The sequence below is a fragment of the Geotrypetes seraphini genome, chromosome 8 (assembly GCF_902459505.1).
Source record: "Geotrypetes seraphini chromosome 8, aGeoSer1.1, whole genome shotgun sequence".
In the NCBI taxonomy this organism is placed as follows: domain Eukaryota; kingdom Metazoa; phylum Chordata; class Amphibia; order Gymnophiona; family Dermophiidae; genus Geotrypetes; species Geotrypetes seraphini.
The window spans coordinates 2,765,515-2,785,943 of NC_047091.1; the positions used below are offsets into that span (position 1 = coordinate 2,765,515).

The window sequence follows — 20,429 nt, forward strand, 5'->3', positions numbered from 1 at the left end:
CAAGAGAAGGCCACAAAGCAGCCCGTTTAGAGTGCTGCTGGCCTGACGTTGCTCTGGAGGTAGGTATGTAGGGCTTGCAGTCGGCGGGTTGGGATGGTCGGCTGACCGGATTAAACAACTAAACAGGCCGGATATGGCTCGCGGTCCATAGTTTGCCTATATGTGTGCTATACACTTATGCCCAACTACAAGAGAAACCTGCAGCCCTTAACAAGTGTGCATGCTGCTTATCAAATGTGCACTTCTACAAACAGTAGCTCTTTTAATCAGTTCTCTTAATGAAACAAGAGAAGACTCATTCAGTAAATTTTCCTTATCAGCAGTGCTACACTAGTCACTGTAACTTTCAGTTCTGTTAAAGGCAGCCTGGATAATAATAATAATCTCTACCGCCATAATCTTTTGACTTCTAGGTGACTTACACTGAAGAGAGCTGGACAATCAGCAAATTACAGAATACAAATAGTAAAAATACACATATTTCTCAAAGTTATTAGTTTTAAAATGGTATCTGATTAGGAGATAAATCTGTCAAACAGTGCTGTCTTAATTTCTTTCCAAAATGCACCGTAGGTCAACCTGGCTCTGTTGATGTAACTGCCTAGCCAGGTCTGCTGTTTGCAATCAATGATCCTTGGATAGGCAAAAAGATTACAATTGCTGGTAATGTGGGGATGTGTAGCTCACAGCGTGGTAAGAGAGAGGTAGGGGCCATTCCCCAAACCAGTTTAAAGCAAATGTCTATTTATGAAGCAGAAACAGCCCAGATTAGTGATTCAAGATTTGCAAATAAATTACAACTCCTAATTGCTTCATGAAACTACTGGGCTGTTTTTCCAGACAATTCTCTGTCCCTTTTTACTGCTGACAGGTGTTAGGAAAATTTGCTTCTTATCTATTGGTGATTACAAAGCACATAGTTTTTGAAAAACATCCCCATTACTTGAATAACAAAATTATCTTCTGCTATGATCATCTTAATAGTACTTGAAGCACGAGACTTGACAGATAGTAGTATATAGCATATCCAGTGTGTTGTAGTTAAGTCTGGTAGAAAGTTACATGTTTTGTTTTGAGCCCTGTTACTACTATTGACATCACAAATTAAAATACCAGACTGATCACTCATCTAGGAAAATCAAGGCAGAATTTAAGAAAGTCTGTTAGATCTCCAGAAAAAGAGGATGACCGAGGACAAATTTTTCCCCGTAGGAACTCATTTTCAGGTTTATTAAAAAGTTTGATATACTGCCTTATCAAATATCAAAGTGGTTTTACTAAGTAAAAATAAAAAGGCATTAAAAATATAACCCAAAATCTCAACAAGGATGCAAGCAACAGACAAGACTTACTGGAATGAAAGAAAATGAGGCAGAACTACAATATTTTGATAGGAAAGATCGGGAAGGGAAAAAACAAAGAGGAAGGGGATGCAAGCACATCAGCCAAGAAAACCAGACTAATGCAGGCTTAAAAACTTCTATAATACATCCTTAAAAGGACAATCATAGATCAAATGCATCTTTAAACAGAAATGCTTTTAAACTGGCTTTGAATTGATCAAGGGACATAGTCTCTCTTAAATGACAGGCGCTGAATTCCAAATTGTAGGTGCCGTAACAGAAAAAAATAATTTCTCATAGTATTAATGTATCTTAATGAGGGAATAGACAGCAGATTTTGATTGGAGGAACGTAAAGAACTTTGAGTAGTAATAGGGATCAGTAACCCATGGATGAACTCTAGCTGGCCTGCAATTTTTGTTTTGAAAGTCAGCAACATGATTTTATAGGCGATTCGATGCTCGATGGGGAGCCAGTGAGCTTTAATTGTCGTATTTACGAGCATTTGAAATTATTTTTACGGTGGTATTTTGGATGATTTGGAAAAGCCTTATTTATTTCTTAGTGATTCCTTTATATAATGAATTGCTGTAATCTAGTAATGTGGCAAGAGATCTGATCAGACGGAGGCGATAAGCTCAGTGGCTAGAAAATGCTTCTATTTGGCCATGAAAAGAAAGTTTTCCATCTAAGACAACCCCGAGTAGTCCAATAGATGTGACAGTCCTGTCCCCCCAAGTTCTTTTCCTGTGCCTGCCCCATTCCTGCAAGCTCCATCCTCATCAAATCATAAGTGCTCGAGGCTTGTGCGGTTAAGGCAGAGCTTACAACCCAATAAGGATCCTACAAAAAAAATTTGTAGGACCTGTGCTTGCAATATTTCTCATACAATATTTTTCTCATTTCAACTATGGCTTTTACTTTTAATAGCCAGAAAATAAGGGTAATTTTTACCAAAGATGTAGCAAAGTGGCCTTTGCACAGTGCTTATGTGTCTTTCCTGCACACTAAAGCCACTTGTGCCATGGCCAGTAAATGGCTTTTTCCCCCATTTTCTGAATTAATGGCCACACATTAGTTTTGCCATTGGCAGGCAGCCATGAAAAAATGACAGGTATTAAGGGCTCACACGCTAACCCTACGCTAATCAATAGCTCTGTTATGCTCACTCTCCACCCCCAAACATGCCCCCTTTGTGAAAAATAGAAAAAGTGTTTTACTACAGGCAAATTTACCATGGGACACCAAGCACATGACCCACGGCAAACCTTTTTAGCATGCAGTAAGCATGAGCTAGCACTTACTGCAATTTAGTCAAAGGGTCCCATAATAAGCTACATGTATCTGTACAGTATTTTTCTAGTTAAATTTTATTTGAAATGGTGAGTCCTGATATCACATATATAATCATTCCTTTCTTGGATACATTTGATTTTTACAAATTGGCCTGTGAACATTGAATCTATCCAAATTTGCTGCTCTTGAAACTCAACTTCTACATCTGTCTCTCTGCCAATACTGGTGCATAGCTAACCAAATAGCAAATGTCATGTTTATATTTTGGGGTCCATATTTGACACCTTATGTTCCACACAAGCTTCCATAAACAACTGATTGCTTCCTTATGAACTGCAAGAACAAAGATGCTCTTTCTGAGAGGAAGCAACCTCAATCTCTGTGCCTAGAGGGGTCTCTTTGATTGGTCACTGGCACGGTGCTATTGCTTCTTTTTTTTCTTATTTCCACGTCTATGCTCCTTGGTTTTCTCACAGAAATCAGAACTCTGTTCTTCAGCTATTGAGGCAAACCTGTCTGAAAGCTCACGTTTGGATTTTTTGTTTTTACGTTTCTGTTTCCTATCAGCTTTATTCACAATGAGCTCAGACATCTCTCCCAAGAACACTTTTTCCATTTTGTCCTGGAAACCAGAGTTCTCTTCCTCAGCTACCAGAACAAAACCCTCCTCTATTGGCTTCCGTTTCCTTTTTTTTTTCTTGCAATGTTGTTCTAGTTTATCTTCAGTGGGAATTTTTGTCTCCTCAATAGTTCCCCCTGTTCTCATCTCATCTAGTTCCTGTGATCCAACTATGTCACCTGCCCCATGAGGCTCTCTTTTCCTCCTCTTCTTTTTCTTGGCATCTGTAGTATCAATACTTAAGCTCTGAACCTCACAGGCCTGGGCCATATTACCCCAGGTTTCTCCCTCTACTGGTTCTTGCTTCATGGACTCCAGTTGCCTTGCCCTTCCCATGCCTTTATCTGTTATCACTTCTGCTATTGGTATCTTCCTTTTTTTGGTTGACTTCTTTAGTTGGCGTTTTCTTTGTAAGCCACTGTACAGTGGTGTAGCCCCAAAAGGCTGGAACCTTTGCTTCAGCCCCTCTGGAATTTGAGGGGCAGGGCTGGCTGATATAGCTTTAGGTGGGCTTTTTCTAGTGGAACCACTGAAATTCTCACATACGTTGAGGTAGCCACTGAAAGCAGGGCCACATGCCAGCTGGCCCTCTTCACTGGAAGGTACCAATAGGTAGGAGCTGTCCAGGTCCCTGCTGCTGCTGAAGATGCTGTAACGTCTGCTAGCTCCATCCTTCTTGCTTTTCAGAGACTGGAATCCACACAGAGGTACCTTTTGACTGTTAAAACTAAGGAAGAAAAAGGTCTTATTTTAAAAGCTGTAGTTATCTGTACTTAACAAATTAGTATGCTTTATGTGCTTTTAGCATCATCTTCTAATGAATTTCAAAAATTTTGAAGAGTGTTTTTATTTGTATGAGCCTCTGTCAATCACAATTACACACCAAGGTTCATTTTCTAAATGTTACCCCCAACCCAAATGTCCTTGTTGGCCAAGGGGTGGAAATTACATACAAAATGTAACCCTTGGTGTCATATTTTAAGGGTAAATTCCATTCAATTCTTTCAAAAACAGCATGGCAGATTCTTAAACTCTAACTTCAGATGGTAACTGAACACCGCTATACCTCAATTAGCTGCTTTTGTGTGTGTACAAGATCAAAGAAAATGTCTTGATACTATTTTGGGATTCTGCCAGGTGTGACCTGGATTGGCCAATATTTAAAACTGGGCTAGATGGACCCTGGTCTGATCCATTATGGCAATTCTTATGTTTAAATAAAAAAATAAAAAACAAACACACTGAAATGTCTGTGTGCAAATTCTAAGAGAAAACAATAAGATGGCAGATTGCTTCATTTAGTTCTATAAGAGGCATCTTAGAAATTTGGGGGAAGACGTGTAACCTATAGGACACCAATGCTAGGGTTAAAAATTGAAATGACAGGGTGGATCAAACTGGGCAGTGGTGATGCTATATGTTAAGGAGGAAATTAATTCAAACAGGATAAAAATTGTCCAGGAAACAAAGCACACTGTGGAAGTTTTATAAACAGAAATTATATCTGTAAGGGGAAGAGAATAGCAGTACAGGTATACTACCTGGCCAGAATGGACAGATAAAACTAACAAATCTGGCAATACAATAATAATGGGCCATTTCAATCTGGTATCCTTATGAGCAATATTACAAGACTACTGGGCTCGATGGACCATTGGTCTGACCCAGTAAGGCTATTCTTATGTTCTTTTTAGGTTTCTCACACCCTGGAGGATGAGCCCGAAGCTCCCGCCCCTTCCTTCTGTGGTATGTGGAACACAGTCACTCTTCGGCTGATGAAACTGCACAAAAATGTCATGATATACAGGCAGATTTGCCTGAGGAATCCATAACAAGTTATCCATGATCAAAACGAGGGGTTTTGAGGCAGATAGATTTTGAAATAAAAATAGTTAAAAATCCAAAATGGCCACCACCAGAAAATTCGTGCCAAAACATGCCCTGTGGGAGCTTCCCTGAAACTCAAAAATTCAGAAAATAAAAGGTTTTAGTAGAGGAACCTAAATCTACCCCCAGAAACCCTTGGATCTATCTTTTTCTGACCCTCCACCACCTCCGATTTTCCCCATAGGGAATAATGGGAGTACTCACCATGGCTTCACTGGTGCTTGTCTGTCAGCTTGTAGCAGCCTGCCTACAGGGAAAGGATTTCTGCCTCAGATGACTGGAAAGACAAACCCACCTGGCTGCTATCAAAGGGTCTCTGACCGAAGACTCTAACCCTCGTAAATGCATGTGGCGTGTTGGGAGGAGATTATATGCAGCCGGTTCCCTGATATCCAAAGGATTGTTACACAGGGGCTCCCACAGCCTGTGCTCAAGGTGATCAAGCTCCCAGGAAAAAGAACCTGAGCTTTCCATGGATCACAAGCAGGCTGGCTCCACAGGTACTCAGAGATTGGCCTGCGAGAAGCAGTCCGCCCTCACGGGTCCGTGTCCTTTCCCTAGCGAAGTAGCCCCAAGAAGGGGACCTCCGGGCACCAAAGCCATTCAGAAAACGGCAGACATGAATACCCAAAAATAATAAAATGAAGCAGAGCAGATCAGAACACCCCTTCTCAGTTCTCTTACCGAGGGAAAAACTGAAAAGGGAGCTATTCTCCACTGGTGAAGGGTAGGATTTGAAAGATATAAGCAACACCCTTCTGCAAAGTTCGTGACTAGAGAAGGAAAACAGCTTCAATACAGAATCAAAATTTGGATTGTCAAATACCTTTTTAAAAATGTCCCTATGAGAGACTCCTGAGAAAATTAAATACATTGGAACAGGACTGAGAACTGGTTACAAAATAGAAAACAGAGTAGGTCTAAATGGTCTATTTTTTCAGTGGAGAAAGGCGAGCAGTTGAGTGCCCCAAGGTTCTATGCATGAAATTGTATTTTGTTTTTTTTTAAACATATTTATAAATAATCTGATAATGGAACATAAGCATTGCCATACTGCAGTGGTCTCCAACCTCACAGTTTGAATACTAGATGGCTCCAAGGGCCACCAAGATTTCAAATATATACATACTACTATTTTTTTTAAACTGCCTTAACCTGCTTGTTCAGGCTCGATATTAAACATTTTAAAAAAGTTAATACTAATAGTGATTCTACAATACTTCAAGGATATAGTAAGAGGGCAAGATTGAAATTAATGTATTTACAGGACTTGAACATTTCATTCAACTGTTTGAGGGTTGTAATAGGGAACTTCAGGGCAGGGCTGTGAAGTGTGACATTTCCGCTTCCCGAGACGGTCAGGTCAAAGTGAAACCCCGGTCTCAGTCTCTTACTCGAGACCAGACTCTCACTGAGAAGGATCAGGAAGAAGATCCTGAAAGCCTAGCTGCCTATCCTGAGTCTTCTAGCCTAGAGCAGTGCCCTGAGTATAGGTTAACTGCCCGGCCCAGAAAAGCTTCCAGTCACACTAAGGGGTTTAATCAAGCTCCCAGTGATATTCTACCCTGTAGCCTGAGGGGGAGCCCAAGAACACACAAGCTAGGCACACAATCACCCAGTGTAGGGCGTGGCCCTAAGCCTGTTAAGCAGCTCTCCAGAGCATTAAAGGAGGCTGCCCAAGAGAGTCTGGGAGAGAGAGTTCTCCGGGCCAGGAGAAGGCCAGACCTCACTCCAGAGCCAATGGAGTGTGAGGCTCCAATGCCTCAGGAACCAGCAGAGCAGCTGGATACACCAGAAAGCATGGACCTGGATGAAGGGTGTATGCTGGAGACCGTTATGGAAGAAGCCATGGATGTGGGCTTGGCAACTTTCCACTGAACACTACAGGTACAAGGCTGTACAGCAATAATAGTGGAGAGGAGTTTTTGGCAGAACTGTTTGGATTGTTTTGTGCTGTAAAGACAAGCTCAGAGCAGTGCTGCACCAGCTTGATTGGATTGCTACATTGCAGCTGTGCAGGAGCTCAGTAGAAGCCCAAAGGACTGTGAGCTAATCAGGGCTGGAAATTTAGGAGCCTGCAGTAAGGCTTCAGTTTTTGTATTTTGTGTTTTTGCTTAAAGTTTACCTGGTGAAGAAACTGGACTGTGTTAGTTAGTAAGCCCAGGACGCCAGCTCAGGGCTGGATAAGTGCTTAAGAGACTAATTGTGCTGAGTTTTTCAGAGCCTGTGTGATCAGGTAGAGCAAGCACTAAAACCTGGACTGGAAGTATAATTGATAGCAAGCTTGCTGTGCTTTCACTGGACTGGGGTGAAAGTTAAAAGGCTTTTTGTTTTCTGTTTTCTTTCTTTTTGCCTTGTTTGGGGAGAAAGGAAACTTGGACTATGATAATGGATGATATGATTTATGTGGCAAGTGACTAATTAAACTTTGCACATTATTTTGTTCAACTTGACTCACGGCGCTTTATTTTTAGCAAAGCCCAAGATAGTGAGACACCAGTGAGGTCTCCCCCTTTGGGAGCCACGTCAGGAGTGTGCTACCCTCTACCGGAGGTCTTCTGAACTTTACTAAGACCCCGGCAGGTGACAAAATGGTGGCAGTGGTGGGATTTTAGCACACTCTACTGGTGGTTTCAAGTTTGAACCTAAAAAGGGAAAAAAAAAAAAAAACGAAAATTTTGCAGTTTTTTTTTTGCTTCATAATTTTTCTTTTGGAGTGTTCCCGTGACACAGGACGACGCTGCCGGAACCACACCCGACTATACTTCTGAGGGACCACCGGAAGGACCAGACCAGAAGGAAGTGCCTGAGTCGGGAGTAACAGGACGTACAAGCACAGCCAGAACGACTGGAGGCCAAGGAGGCCTATTTACCAAAGGCGCAGACTCGTCAGTACCTCAGGTAAAGAGTACCTAGGGAGGGGACTGACGAGGATACGAGAGGTATTGGTTAAGATACTCCTCGGGGTTAAAACAAAGAGGGATAGTTTACTCTCTCTGGTGAGACCGCACTTGGGTTTCCTTTTTTGTGTTTGTCTTTTTACACAGGTCGGAGGATGGACCCACAGCAATTCCTAGCGGTACTGGCGCAAGAGAGACGTCAACATTCAGAGGATATACAGAACCTGATAAAAGCGAATCAGGAGATGTGGCATTCTGGACAGCAAGCCGCGAGGCGGCAACATGATGAAATCCTATTGGCCATGGGCGAGCAGACCAAGGTCTGGGCTCAGACATTACACCCCATGGTGACCAACCCAGGCGCAGCGCATCCGCCGGGTCCTCCGGCGCAGCCCATGGTAGGACAAATTCCATTACACACATTGAATTTGTGCAAAATTTCTCCTGGGGACGCGCCTGATGAATTTTTAAACGCCTTCGAGCGCATTGCAACAGCAGCCGGATGGCCCCCTGATCAGTGGGCCGTGCGTCTGTTGCCTTGCCTGGCCGGGGAAACTCTATCTGCCTTTCAGACTCTCAGTCCTGAGCAAGCTAGTAATTATGCCACAGTAAGAACACACATCTTAGATTACCTAGGATATACCTGTGAGCACTACCGACAGAAGTTTAGAGCCACGCAGTTACTAGCGAAAGAAAGACCCAAAGCGTTAGTACAGAGGCTGTCAAAACTGGCAGAAAGGTGGCTACAGCCTCACCTGTCGGATCCTAGAGCCCTCTTTGCGGAGGTTGTGAAAGAGCAGGTGCTCGAAGCAGTCCCCAAAGATTTGAGGGGATGGATCCGCAGGCAAGTCTGTCAGACTTTACCAGAGGTAGTGGAGGCAACCGAAGCCTTCATAGATGCTCAGAACTCTTTTGAGGAAAGAAAAGCTGATAGGCCCAGTAGAGGGGAAACAGGGAGAGAACAGCCTCCATGGTTCAAGTCCCTGATTTCCCAGAATTCCTCCCAGAGGAAACCGCTACCCAGTACTCCTAGGAAGACAGGACAGGATACTAGCCTCCGGTGCTTCAAGTGTGGGAAGCAGGGGCATACCCAGCGATATTGTCGGGAGAAAAGAGACCTTGTAGTGTGTAGGCCCTCTGGGTTAAACCAGACCGGACCTTACCAGGTGCCCATCTTGATAGCTGGGAAAAGGGTTCAAGCTCTAGTGGATACTGGTGCCGAACAATCTGTGATTTCACGCAGACTGTGGAAACAGATTGGTAAGGCAGGCCATCCTAGGGAAGGGCCCGAATCCGTCTTCCTTGCCTGTATACATGGGGACTCCCGGGAATACCCTCTCCGCCAAATGCTCATAGAGACGAAGAGGGGAAGTTGGGACATGAAGGTAGCGGTGGTGGACTTTTCACCTTATCCAGTAGTTCTAGGGAAGGACTGGGCAGGCCTAACCCAACAGGTCGCCCAAGCTGGAGAGGCGGTGCGTGAACCCCTTCACAAGCAGAAATGGGTGATGGGGGCTAGAGTGGTACGAAACCAGTCCCAAGGTTACTCCTGGGGGAGGAGAGAGAGTACCCGGGGGCCAAGTACGAACTGGAAACCGGTGATAAGATGGGCTCCCTTATCGGATAAAGCCCATATTCCTACAAGGGCTTATGACTGTGCTGCGGGGTACGATTTGTACGCCGCCCAAGAACAGGTAGTCCCAGCGCAGAACCGGGCGCTGATTAATACAGACATACAGGTGTCCTCGCCACCGGGCTCTTACTTGAGGATAGCGCCGAGGTCAGGGTTAGCTCTGCGGCACGCTATAGATGTGGCCGCAGGGGTGGTTGACCCGGACTATAGGGGTAACTTGGCCGTGTTGCTAGTTAACCAGAGCAATACTGATTATAAGATCTGCCCCGGGGACCGAATCGCTCAAATGATTTGTGAGCGCATTTGGCACCCGAAATTGACAAAATATAAAGAACTTCCCGATACTCAAAGGGGAGTAAAAGGGTTCGGATCCTCAAATAAAGGGCAAGCCGGGGAGTCCCAGCCACTGGGGAAAGGGAAACAAACTGAACAGGACCAAACTCTCCGGGAAGAGATAAAATCCTTACGAGAGGAACTGGAGAAACTAAAGGCAGGTCAGAATCAGGCAAGCCCACAGATAATTACACCCGAAACAGCTAGCAACCAGGCCAGTTCAACAGGAGCGGAGGTAGAGAAGTTACAAAAAGACCTCGCTCAAATGTATGGGCAAGTGCAGCAAGTAAGGAAACAGCTACAGGAGGAACAAACTCGCGGCCAAGATATGTTGGTGAGGCTTAAAAAAACGGAAGAGCTTAAAGACCGACTAGCGGGAAAAGAAACAGAGGCTCAGTTGCTGGCCAAACAAAATGAGGCAGGCATCGAACGGTGGGAACGCCACTTCGGGAAGATGGCTGACTCACTGGACGAAGCAAGTGAGGATATGGACAAGCTACATCAACAGGTTAATGCCCTTCGGGAAAAAGAGTTAGGAGAAGTCAGACAGGCAGTGTCCGCCCTGGCTCAGAGAATGGACGTGTTGGAGGAGTCGGGTGGGGAGACTAGCCCAGGGGTACAGGCAGGGTATGAAACTCCAGTACTGCAGTGGCCCGACGATTTCATGGATCCTGACCCATTACCTACTAATCAGGGGAAGAAGTTTAATAAACCCCGTAGGCGGTATTGATGTACTAGCTAAGCTTAACACCAATGTGGAGGCTCTGTCTAGAATGTACAAGACACCCCAGCAGAAGCAGAAGCCTCAGACTAGGCAGCCTTTAAGTGAGGGGGTATGTGACATTTCCGCTTCCCGAGACGGTCAGGTCAAAGTGAAACCCCGGTCTCAGTCTCTTACTCGAGACCAGACTCTCACTGAGAAGGATCAGGAAGAAGATCCTGAAAGCCTAGCTGCCTATCCTGAGTCTTCTAGCCTAGAGCAGTGCCCTGAGTATAGGTTAACTGCCCGGCCCAGAAAAGCTTCCAGTCACACTAAGGGGTTTAATCAAGCTCCCAGTGATATTCTACCCTGTAGCCTGAGGGGGAGCCCAAGAACACACAAGCTAGGCACACAATCACCCAGTGTAGGGCGTGGCCCTAAGCCTGTTAAGCAGCTCTCCAGAGCATTAAAGGAGGCTGCCCAAGAGAGTCTGGGAGAGAGAGTTCTCCGGGCCAGGAGAAGGCCAGACCTCACTCCAGAGCCAATGGAGTGTGAGGCTCCAATGCCTCAGGAACCAGCAGAGCAGCTGGATACACCAGAAAGCATGGACCTGGATGAAGGGTGTATGCTGGAGACCGTTATGGAAGAAGCCATGGATGTGGGCTTGGCAACTTTCCACTGAACACTACAGGTACAAGGCTGTACAGCAATAATAGTGGAGAGGAGTTTTTGGCAGAACTGTTTGGATTGTTTTGTGCTGTAAAGACAAGCTCAGAGCAGTGCTGCACCAGCTTGATTGGATTGCTACATTGCAGCTGTGCAGGAGCTCAGTAGAAGCCCAAAGGACTGTGAGCTAATCAGGGCTGGAAATTTAGGAGCCTGCAGTAAGGCTTCAGTTTTTGTATTTTGTGTTTTTGCTTAAAGTTTACCTGGTGAAGAAACTGGACTGTGTTAGTTAGTAAGCCCAGGACGCCAGCTCAGGGCTGGATAAGTGCTTAAGAGACTAATTGTGCTGAGTTTTTCAGAGCCTGTGTGATCAGGTAGAGCAAGCACTAAAACCTGGACTGGAAGTATAATTGATAGCAAGCTTGCTGTGCTTTCACTGGACTGGGGTGAAAGTTAAAAGGCTTTTTGTTTTCTGTTTTCTTTCTTTTTGCCTTGTTTGGGGAGAAAGGAAACTTGGACTATGATAATGGATGATATGATTTATGTGGCAAGTGACTAATTAAACTTTGCACATTATTTTGTTCAACTTGACTCACGGCGCTTTATTTTTAGCAAAGCCCAAGATAGTGAGACACCAGTGAGGTCTCCCCCTTTGGGAGCCACGTCAGGAGTGTGCTACCCTCTACCGGAGGTCTTCTGAACTTTACTAAGACCCCGGCAGGTGACAGAAGTCAGAGTCATGGAGTCAGTCGGTGAAAATGTGCCAACTCCAAATAGCGTTAAATTGTAAGTTATGCAAATATTATAGTGCTTGTATTGCTCATTTCACAGATAATTCGATTAGCTCATTTTTTTCAGAATATGTTTTATTTTAAAATATATTTTGATATCAAGTTCTTTGATGATTACAAAATGTAAAGAAGATTTTATGAACTTTCCCTGGTAAACTCTTTTCTAGTAGATAAGTGAAACAATCTAGACAGATGGGTAATATCCCCATAGCTGCAGAAGAAATCCACTCTGGATTTTTCCTTTTGCCTCTGCTGTACTTCACTGGGCTCCTTAGCTCCACCTGCAGTTAGTACCCAAACACTGAGGGCAGGATTTTCAAAACCTACGTTAAAAAGCGACGATCTGTTAACGCACCCATTGTGATAGCGAATCTTAAAAAGCAAAACATTTTTTCAAAAACCCTGCAGGCAAATAAGGTTGGTGGACAGCTGCGAAGATTAACTAAATTTGCATGGGCATGTGCAAATTTAGCGAATCTTAGCTGCTGCCCGTCGACCTCATCTGCATGTGTGATTTTTTGAAAATGTCTCACTTTTTTCAATTTGCTATTAAAACAGCTGCGTTAGCAGACAGCCGCTTTTTAATGTGTTTTTTATTTTTTTTTTTTTAGAATCCTGGCCTGAGCCTCCAATCTCCACAGATGCAAAAATGGGGGAGGCAAAATGCAGCCAACACCATGCGAGACCCTGCTGATCCCCCTACAGATACGTAACAGCCTGTTGTTAAGCCCCTACAATGCAGTAAGCAAGCAATGCTACCGGGGGAATGATCCTGAGTTTCATAAAGGCTTATACAGACTGGCTATCAGGTACCACAAAGGATTGGCCTATTAGCTGCAGACCTCAGTCTGCTTCTCCTCCACAGAGGCAGAGCTGGATCCTCAACTACTGGAACACAACATCAAATGAGGAAAAATACCTAAGAAAAATTAAGAAAGAAGAAGAGCAGAAACACTCCTTCCAGCTCACGTGCTGAAGGAAAAAACTGTAGGGGGCACAGCCCTCTGTGAAGTAGGAGGGATTCAGAAACTGGAGTGGATTCCTTCTGCAAGGCTCACGGGCACTGGGATCTAACCCATCCGTCCAGAATGACACATAAGTGTTTCTGATGTTACAGTGTGTGATCATCTGGCATCCAGTATGGTATGGTTTAATACTGTTTCACTGAAAATAAGACCTATCCCAAAAATCAGCCCTAGCATGATTTTTAAATGTGCTCCTAATATAAGCCCTAGTTAGATCGACCCCCCGAAGCCCCTTCCAAATGTCCCGGACTCCATCCCAGACGATGCTGCTGCCCGATTCGCCAGCGGCAGTGCTTTCTCCACTTCACCCCCCCCCCCTCCCATGTGCAGCATCTTTCCTCCCCTCTCACCCATCCCCTTGTGCAGCAGAACCCCGCCGATCATCCCACCCATCCCCCTGTACAGCATCTTTCCATCTCTCCCTCCCACCCACCCCCGCACAGAACCCCACCGACCCTCCCACCGTGAGACTGACATACCTCCGCTTCAAACAGCAGCGGTGGCATCACTCTAAACAGGGAGCTTTAGAAAAAAAGATCACTAAAAATCCAAGATGGCTGACATAAAAATTTGTACCAAAATCATGATATTTTTCACACTTCCTAAACTCCAAAAATAGTGATTTTAGGATTTTTCAGGCAGGGTAACATTCAGAAACAACTTTTCCAATCTCCCCCATTCTTCTCACAGGTGGTCAGCCTTTGTACTCACTGTGACCTAACAAGAAGATCTGTGCTGCAGCCTGCTTTCAGCTCTCACAGTAGCTGGATGAGAAAATTCACTGCCACAATGCTGGGATCAGCTTCTTTGACTGGGTGACGGGGAAGCTAGATATTGGGGAGTCCCTGGACATCGTGTATCTGGACTTTAGCAAAGCATTTGATAGCGTACCACACCGCAGGTTGCTGAGCAAGATGAGTTCTATAGGATTAGGTGACACATTGACGAAATGGGTTGGGAACTGGCTTGGAGGTAGGCTTCAAAGGGTGGTGGTGAACGGCACACCCTCTGAAATGACGGAGGTGATCAGTGGAGTGCCACAGGGCTCGGTCTTGGGCCCAATCCTATTCAACATCTTTATAAGGGACTTGGCAGAAGGGCTTAGGGGTAAAATAACATTATTCGCTGATGACGCCAAACTAAGTAATGTAGTGGGCAAATGCACAATAGATGATGTTTCAATGCCCGACAACATGATGCACGACCTACTCCTACTGGAGCGCTGGTCTAGGTCCTGGCAACTCAGCTTCAATGCCAAAAAATGCAAAGTTATGCACCTGGGCAGCCAAAATCCATGCAAGACTTACACCCTAAATGGCGAGATCCTAACAAGAACTGAAGCAGAACGTGACCTAGGGGTGATCGTCAGTGAGGACATGAAGGCTGCCAATCAAGTGGAGCAAGCTTCATCCAAAGCAAGACAAGTCATAGGTTGCATACGCAGAGGCTTCGTCAGCCGAAAGCCGGAAGTCATTATGCCATTGTATAGATCCATGGTGAGGCCCCACCTGGAATACTGTGTGCAATTCTGGAGACCGCATTATCGCAAGGATGTGCTGAGACTGGAGTCGGTTCAGAGAATGGCCACTCGGATGGTCTCAGGACTCAAGGATCTCCCATACGAGGAACGGTTAAACAAATTGCAGCTATACTCACTCGAGGAGCGCAGAGAGAGGGGGGACATGATCGAGACGTTCAAGTATCTCTCGGGCCGCATAGAGACGGAGGAAGATATCTTCCTCTTCAAGGGTCCCACGACAACAAGAGGGCATCCGTGGAAAATTAGGGGAGGGAAACTACGAGCTGACACCAGGAAATTATTTTTCACAGAAAGGGTGGTTGATCGCTGGAATAGTCTTCCACTACATGTGATCGAGGCCAGCAGCGTGCCTGATTTTAAGGCCAGATGGGATCGTCACGTGGGATCTATTCACAGGGCAAAGGAAGAGGAGGGATCTATTCACAGGGCAATGGTAGGGGAGGGACATTAGGGTGGGCAGACTGGATGGGCCTTGGCCCTTATCTGCCGTCTATTTCTATGTTTCTATGCCTCTGCAAATTTGATCTTAGAGCTGCTAGTCAGACTCATATGCCTGACCATAAATACCTCCACTCCTGCAGACCAAAGGATACGCACCGCCGAGTCTCCTAAGGGTGCCCAACAGCCTGCGCTCGACCCCTGCTTAACAGTAGGTGAGACCACGTTAGGGACAGCCCTGAGCTCCAGAGAAAACTATGCAGCTACCCAATGGGATCGGCCTGTCAACTACAGACCGAAGTCTGTGTATTCTCAATCAGGCAGAGTTTTGAAATCGCTCCAAGCACCAAAATTCCTGAAAAAGGGACAAAATTACACCAAATAAAAATAAAATGGGGAGAGCAGAACAAACAGTCCTGCAGGCACACGTGCAGAAAGAAAGAAATGTAGGTGGAGCTAGAGAACCCAGTGAAGTACAACAGAGTGAGTGAAAAATCTGGAGTTGATTCCTTCTGCAGCAGCACACAGCTATGGGGAAATAACCCATCTGTCTAGAATGTCTCACCTATTGCATTGGAACAATTGTTGATAATTGGTGCCAATTAGGATTTGCACATGCAACTGCCTTTGCACAATTGTAAAAGCACTGTGCCTAAATTCTCTTGCACACAACCCAAAAGGAGGAATGGCAATGGACAGGGCATGGGCATTTCCAAAAGTTACCTACAGTGTCACAGAACAGGAGTGTTGTATACCCATCCCAGGCTGTCCTTTATAGAATAGCACCAAGCACAGATATTTCCCAGTGCCCAAATTTACATGCCATTTACTCAATCTAGTCCTATGTGCTAAGCTTAGTGCACCATTCTAAAATACACTGCCACTGCACTGGCACCTGAGAAGGAAAAGTTGAGGAACATAAGAATTGCCGCTGCTGGGTCAGACCAGTAGTCTATCGTGTCCACCAGTCCGCTCACGCGGCGGCCCTCTGGTCAAAGACCAGCGCCCTGAGATTAGCCCTACCTGGGTATGTTCTAGTTCAGCAGGAACTTGTCTAACTTTGTCTTGAATCCCTGGAGAGTGTTTTCCCCTTTGACAGACTCCGGAAGAGCGTTCCAGTTTTCTACCACTCTCTAGATGAAGAAGAACATATGCTACCTGCTTTTACTACATCTTTGAATAACAAGTTCTAGAGCATGACTGTGCATGCAGTGAAAAAATATTTTATACAGTTTGTTTTAAATGTGCTATTTAATAACTTCATGATATGTTCCCCAGTCCTTACACCTTTTGAAAGAGTATGGTTTTAAAAATGTTTGGGCAAGTCCATCAACTATTGTTAAAGTAGACTTGGGAGTATGCCATTTATGTTCTGGGGATTCTGCCAGTTACTTGTGATCTGGATTGACCACTGCTGGCATCAGAATAATCTGTTTGATAAACCATTGGTCTGACCATGTATGACATCCTGTGGCTAAGAGTGCATAGTGCCTTTTCCCCAAATTACTATGCAAAGAGCTCTTAGTTGTTTAACCTAGTGTAATTCTTAAATATGAAAGCCCCTACTTTACCTAAAGAATAAAAGCTAGAAGTCATATTGTTGCTCTTACCACTCAGGATTAAAATCCACAGGAGCTTTAATCAGCCACAGCTCTGAAGAAGAGCTGCATAATTTATTCAGCATAAAGGAGGGCACTGTCTCCAAAGAGCTCTCGACAAAATCTGCTGGACTTTTAAACTTCATTTCCTGATAATTAGATAAATTAAAGAGAGAAATGTATTACAATACAATGTTCTAAACCACATGTTAAAAAAAACAAAAAACAGATCCCAACCAATGGGCTTATTTTCTATTTCTTTGCTAATAATTCCTTACATTCTGTTTGCTTTTTGGCCACAGCTGCACCTAGAACAAAGGATTTCAATGAGTATTAATGTCTAATGTGGAAGCTAGAAACAAACATGACAGCAGATAAAAGCCAAATGGACCATCTAGTCTTACCCATATGCAGTAACCATTATCTCTTTTTCTCTCTGAGAGATCCCACATGCTTATCCCAGGCACTCTTGAATTCAGACACAATCTCCTTTTCCACCACCTCTTCTATCATAGCTCCCCTCTCCCGCCTTTCCTCCAAAGTGTACAGATTGAGATCTTTAAGTCTTTAAGCCTTATGACGAAGACCACACACCATTTTAGTAGCCTTCCTCTGGATTGACTCCATCCTTTTATATCTTTTTGAAGGTGCGGCCTTCAGAATTGAACACAATATTCTAAATGAGGTCTCACCAGAGTCTTATAAAGAGGCATCAATACCTCTTTTTTCCTACTGGCCATGCCTCTCCCTATGCAACTTAGCATCCTTCTAGCTTTCGCCATCACCTTTTCAACCTGTTTGGCCACCTTAAGATCATCACATACAATCACACCCAAGTTCCACTCTTCTGTCATGCACTTAAGTTCTTCACCCCCTAAACTACCGTTCCCTCAGGTTTTTGTAGCCCAAATGCATAACCTTGCATTTCTTAGCATTAAATTTTAGCTGCCAAATTTCAGACCATTCTTCAAGCTTCCCCATGTCTTTCTTCATGTTATTCACACCATCCAGTGTGTCTACTCTATTGCAAATTTTGGTATCTAAAAAAAGGAGAGGGAGAGAGATGGTGGACAATGGGATTTAGGGAGGGAAGGAACAGAAAGGGAGAGAAGTTGGACACAGGTGGGGGGAAGATACTGGATAGGAGGGTAGTTGTGAAGAGAAAGGGAGAGCTGGTGGAATCTGGGGTGGTGGGGAAGGAGGGAGAGATGCTGGATGAAAGGGTAGTTGAGAAAAGGTGGATCTGGGGATGGAGACGAAAAAAAGGAAAGATGTCAGACCTCCAGGGGAGGGAAGGGAAACAAAAGGGGAAGACAGAGATAAGAAGATGGATGGTTAGCACGAAGAAAGAAATAGAGCCTGGCAAGTGAGTTATCAGAAGAGAACCAGAGCCTGGGACCAACAAGATCTGAATAATGACCAGACAACAGAAGGTAGAAAAAATAATTTTATTTTCTATTTTGTGATTATAATATGTCAGATTTGAAACGTGTATCTTGCCAGAGGTAGTGTTAGACTGGGAACATGAGCTAAGATTTAACAGAGAGAGGAAAAGTCTTTTTTGTTTATTTTGTTTACACCACAGCTCCAGTGTGGATAGGAGGTGCAAAGGGGGTGAAAAGGCTATAAAATAAACCCACCAGGATGTTTGAAAAAAATACCCATTTGGGCAGTAAAATCGAATAATCAATTCAATAGGCTGAATCGAATGGAAATATTTTTTCCTGAATCAGGCAGCACTAGTGCTCACACTTGGTTTTGAGCATCAGTCCATAAATGGCTCCTCTTCATTAATCTGGATCCTTTCAAACAGGCACACCCTTCTTCACACTGACTAACCCCATCCCAACCATTAGGTTCCACTCCCCCCCCCCACATTTTTACATCTCAAAGTTTAACTCCACCCATTCCATTATCTCTCATTTACAGTCACCATCCCCCGTCGTCCCCTCCCTGCCTTATTTTTAAATGTCATTCATTGTTTTGCCACTTGGTTTTTGTTTCCTACTTTATTATTTAAATTTCATTTAAATTTCCCAAGAATTCTATAGCTTCAACGGTTCTCCCTTCTGCTTCTATTTCCTATCTCCCCTCTTTTTTCAACCTTTCAAAGTCCTTTAGACCATTGTAGTCTTATTAGAATGTTTATTTTCTTATTTTTTCTCATCTATCTCTATTTTAATTTTTTCATTACTCTTCTAATTGCCATTTTTCCTGGTACTTTAGTTAGATTGTGAGCCTCGGGACAGTAAGGGAATTTCTAAGTACCTATTTTACTTATAATTTTAATGCACCCTATTGGTTTTTTTTTTTTCTGTAAACCGCTTAGAATCCTAACGGAGTTTAGCGGTATATAAGAAATAAATTACAATTTTAAGATCATGCTCACTGTCCTCCTCACCTCTTCCCACTTTCTGCCCTCTGGCTCTGTCGTCTACGCTCACCCCTTCCACGAGTGATAGTATTCTATATTTTATTTTATTTATTTTTTACTTTCAATTTTTCTCTACCGTTCTCCCAGGGGAGTTCAGAACGGTTTACATGAATTTATTCAGGTGCTCAAGCATTTTTCCCTATCTGCTCACAATCTACCTAATGTACCTGGGGCAATGGGGGGGGTTAAGTGAGTTGCCCAGGGTCACAAGGAGCAGTGTGGACTTGAACCCACAACCCCAGGGTGCTGAGGCTGGAGCTTTAACCACTGCACCACTCTAGGAACTCAAATGTAGCAAAAGTGAGCCAAGCCATTGTGACATCACTGATGAGGTTGGCTCTTATTGGTGGAATGAGGCATTATGACGTCACAATACCAGCTCTGGTCCTCAGAGGGTGAAACTTTTCACACTATTTATTCCATTTTCTATATCATTTTCCCGGGGGAGCTCAGAACGGGTTACTTGAATTTACTTGCCCAGGGTCACAAGGAGCAGCGTGGGTTTGAACCCACAACACAGAGATTCCCAACCCCAACTAAAGCACCGCCGGCCACTATTCATCTCTGCGAGGAACAAAAAAAAAGGACTAGCAAAGCACCAGCGCAAGTATTCTGCTGCCCTCACACCGGGTCTCTTTCCACCCACGTCAAACGGCTACCTGAGATCTCTCAGCGCTCATCCCGCGGCTTTCCTTCTTCGCTCCCTCGGTCGCTTCCGGCTTGGCCGGAAACAGGAAGGTGCGTCAGAGGGCGGAGCGCTTGACGATTGGTTACAGTTTGTCTCGGGTAAAAAGGCGGGACGCCGGAGAAAGGCTGGGCTTAAAGAACGGTTGAAGCTCACGCGCAAGTGCAGCAGCCTCTCAGGAATCAATCACGTCCGAGTAGCGCCTCTTAGTCCCTTCTTACATTCCGCGCAGCAGCTCTTGCTGTCTGCCCGACAGGGTTGCCACAGAACAGGGTAAAAAAACAGGATTTCTAGAATTCTCAGGATCTCCGGGATGTAAAAACCGGAACAGGGTAAAAACCCAGGATTTCCAGAATTCTCAGGATCTCCGGGATGTAAAAACCGGAACATGGTAAAAAAAAACCCAGGATTTCCAGAATTCTCAGGATCTCCGGGATGTAAAAACCGGAACATGGTAAAAAAAAAACCCAGGATTTCCAGAATTCTCAGGATCTCCGGGATGTAAAAACCGGAACATGGTAAAAAAAAACCAGGATTTCCA

At 44.5% G+C, this 20,429-nt stretch overlaps 1 protein-coding gene across 2 annotated transcripts; it reads right to left on the minus strand.

Annotated features, from left to right (window-relative positions):
- Window positions 1-1,209: 1,209 nt before the first annotated feature.
- On the minus strand, window positions 1,210-20,005 carry POLR1G (RNA polymerase I subunit G). 2 transcript variants are annotated; one of them, XM_033956739.1, is made up of 4 exons: window positions 19,863-19,991; window positions 17,048-17,077; window positions 16,782-16,918; window positions 1,210-3,985 (listed from the first exon to the last, which is right to left on the minus strand). In XM_033956739.1, the coding sequence occupies exons 1-4, from the start codon at window positions 19,881-19,883 to the stop codon at window positions 3,061-3,063; spliced, it is 1,113 nt and encodes a 370-aa protein (XP_033812630.1). In that variant the 5' UTR covers window positions 19,884-19,991; the 3' UTR covers window positions 1,210-3,060. The 2 variants fall into 2 exon arrangements, with proteins under 2 accessions (XP_033812630.1, XP_033812631.1); XM_033956740.1 differs by lacking the exon at window positions 17,048-17,077 and having other exon boundaries at window positions 19,863-20,005.
- Window positions 20,006-20,429: the final 424 nt, after the last annotated feature.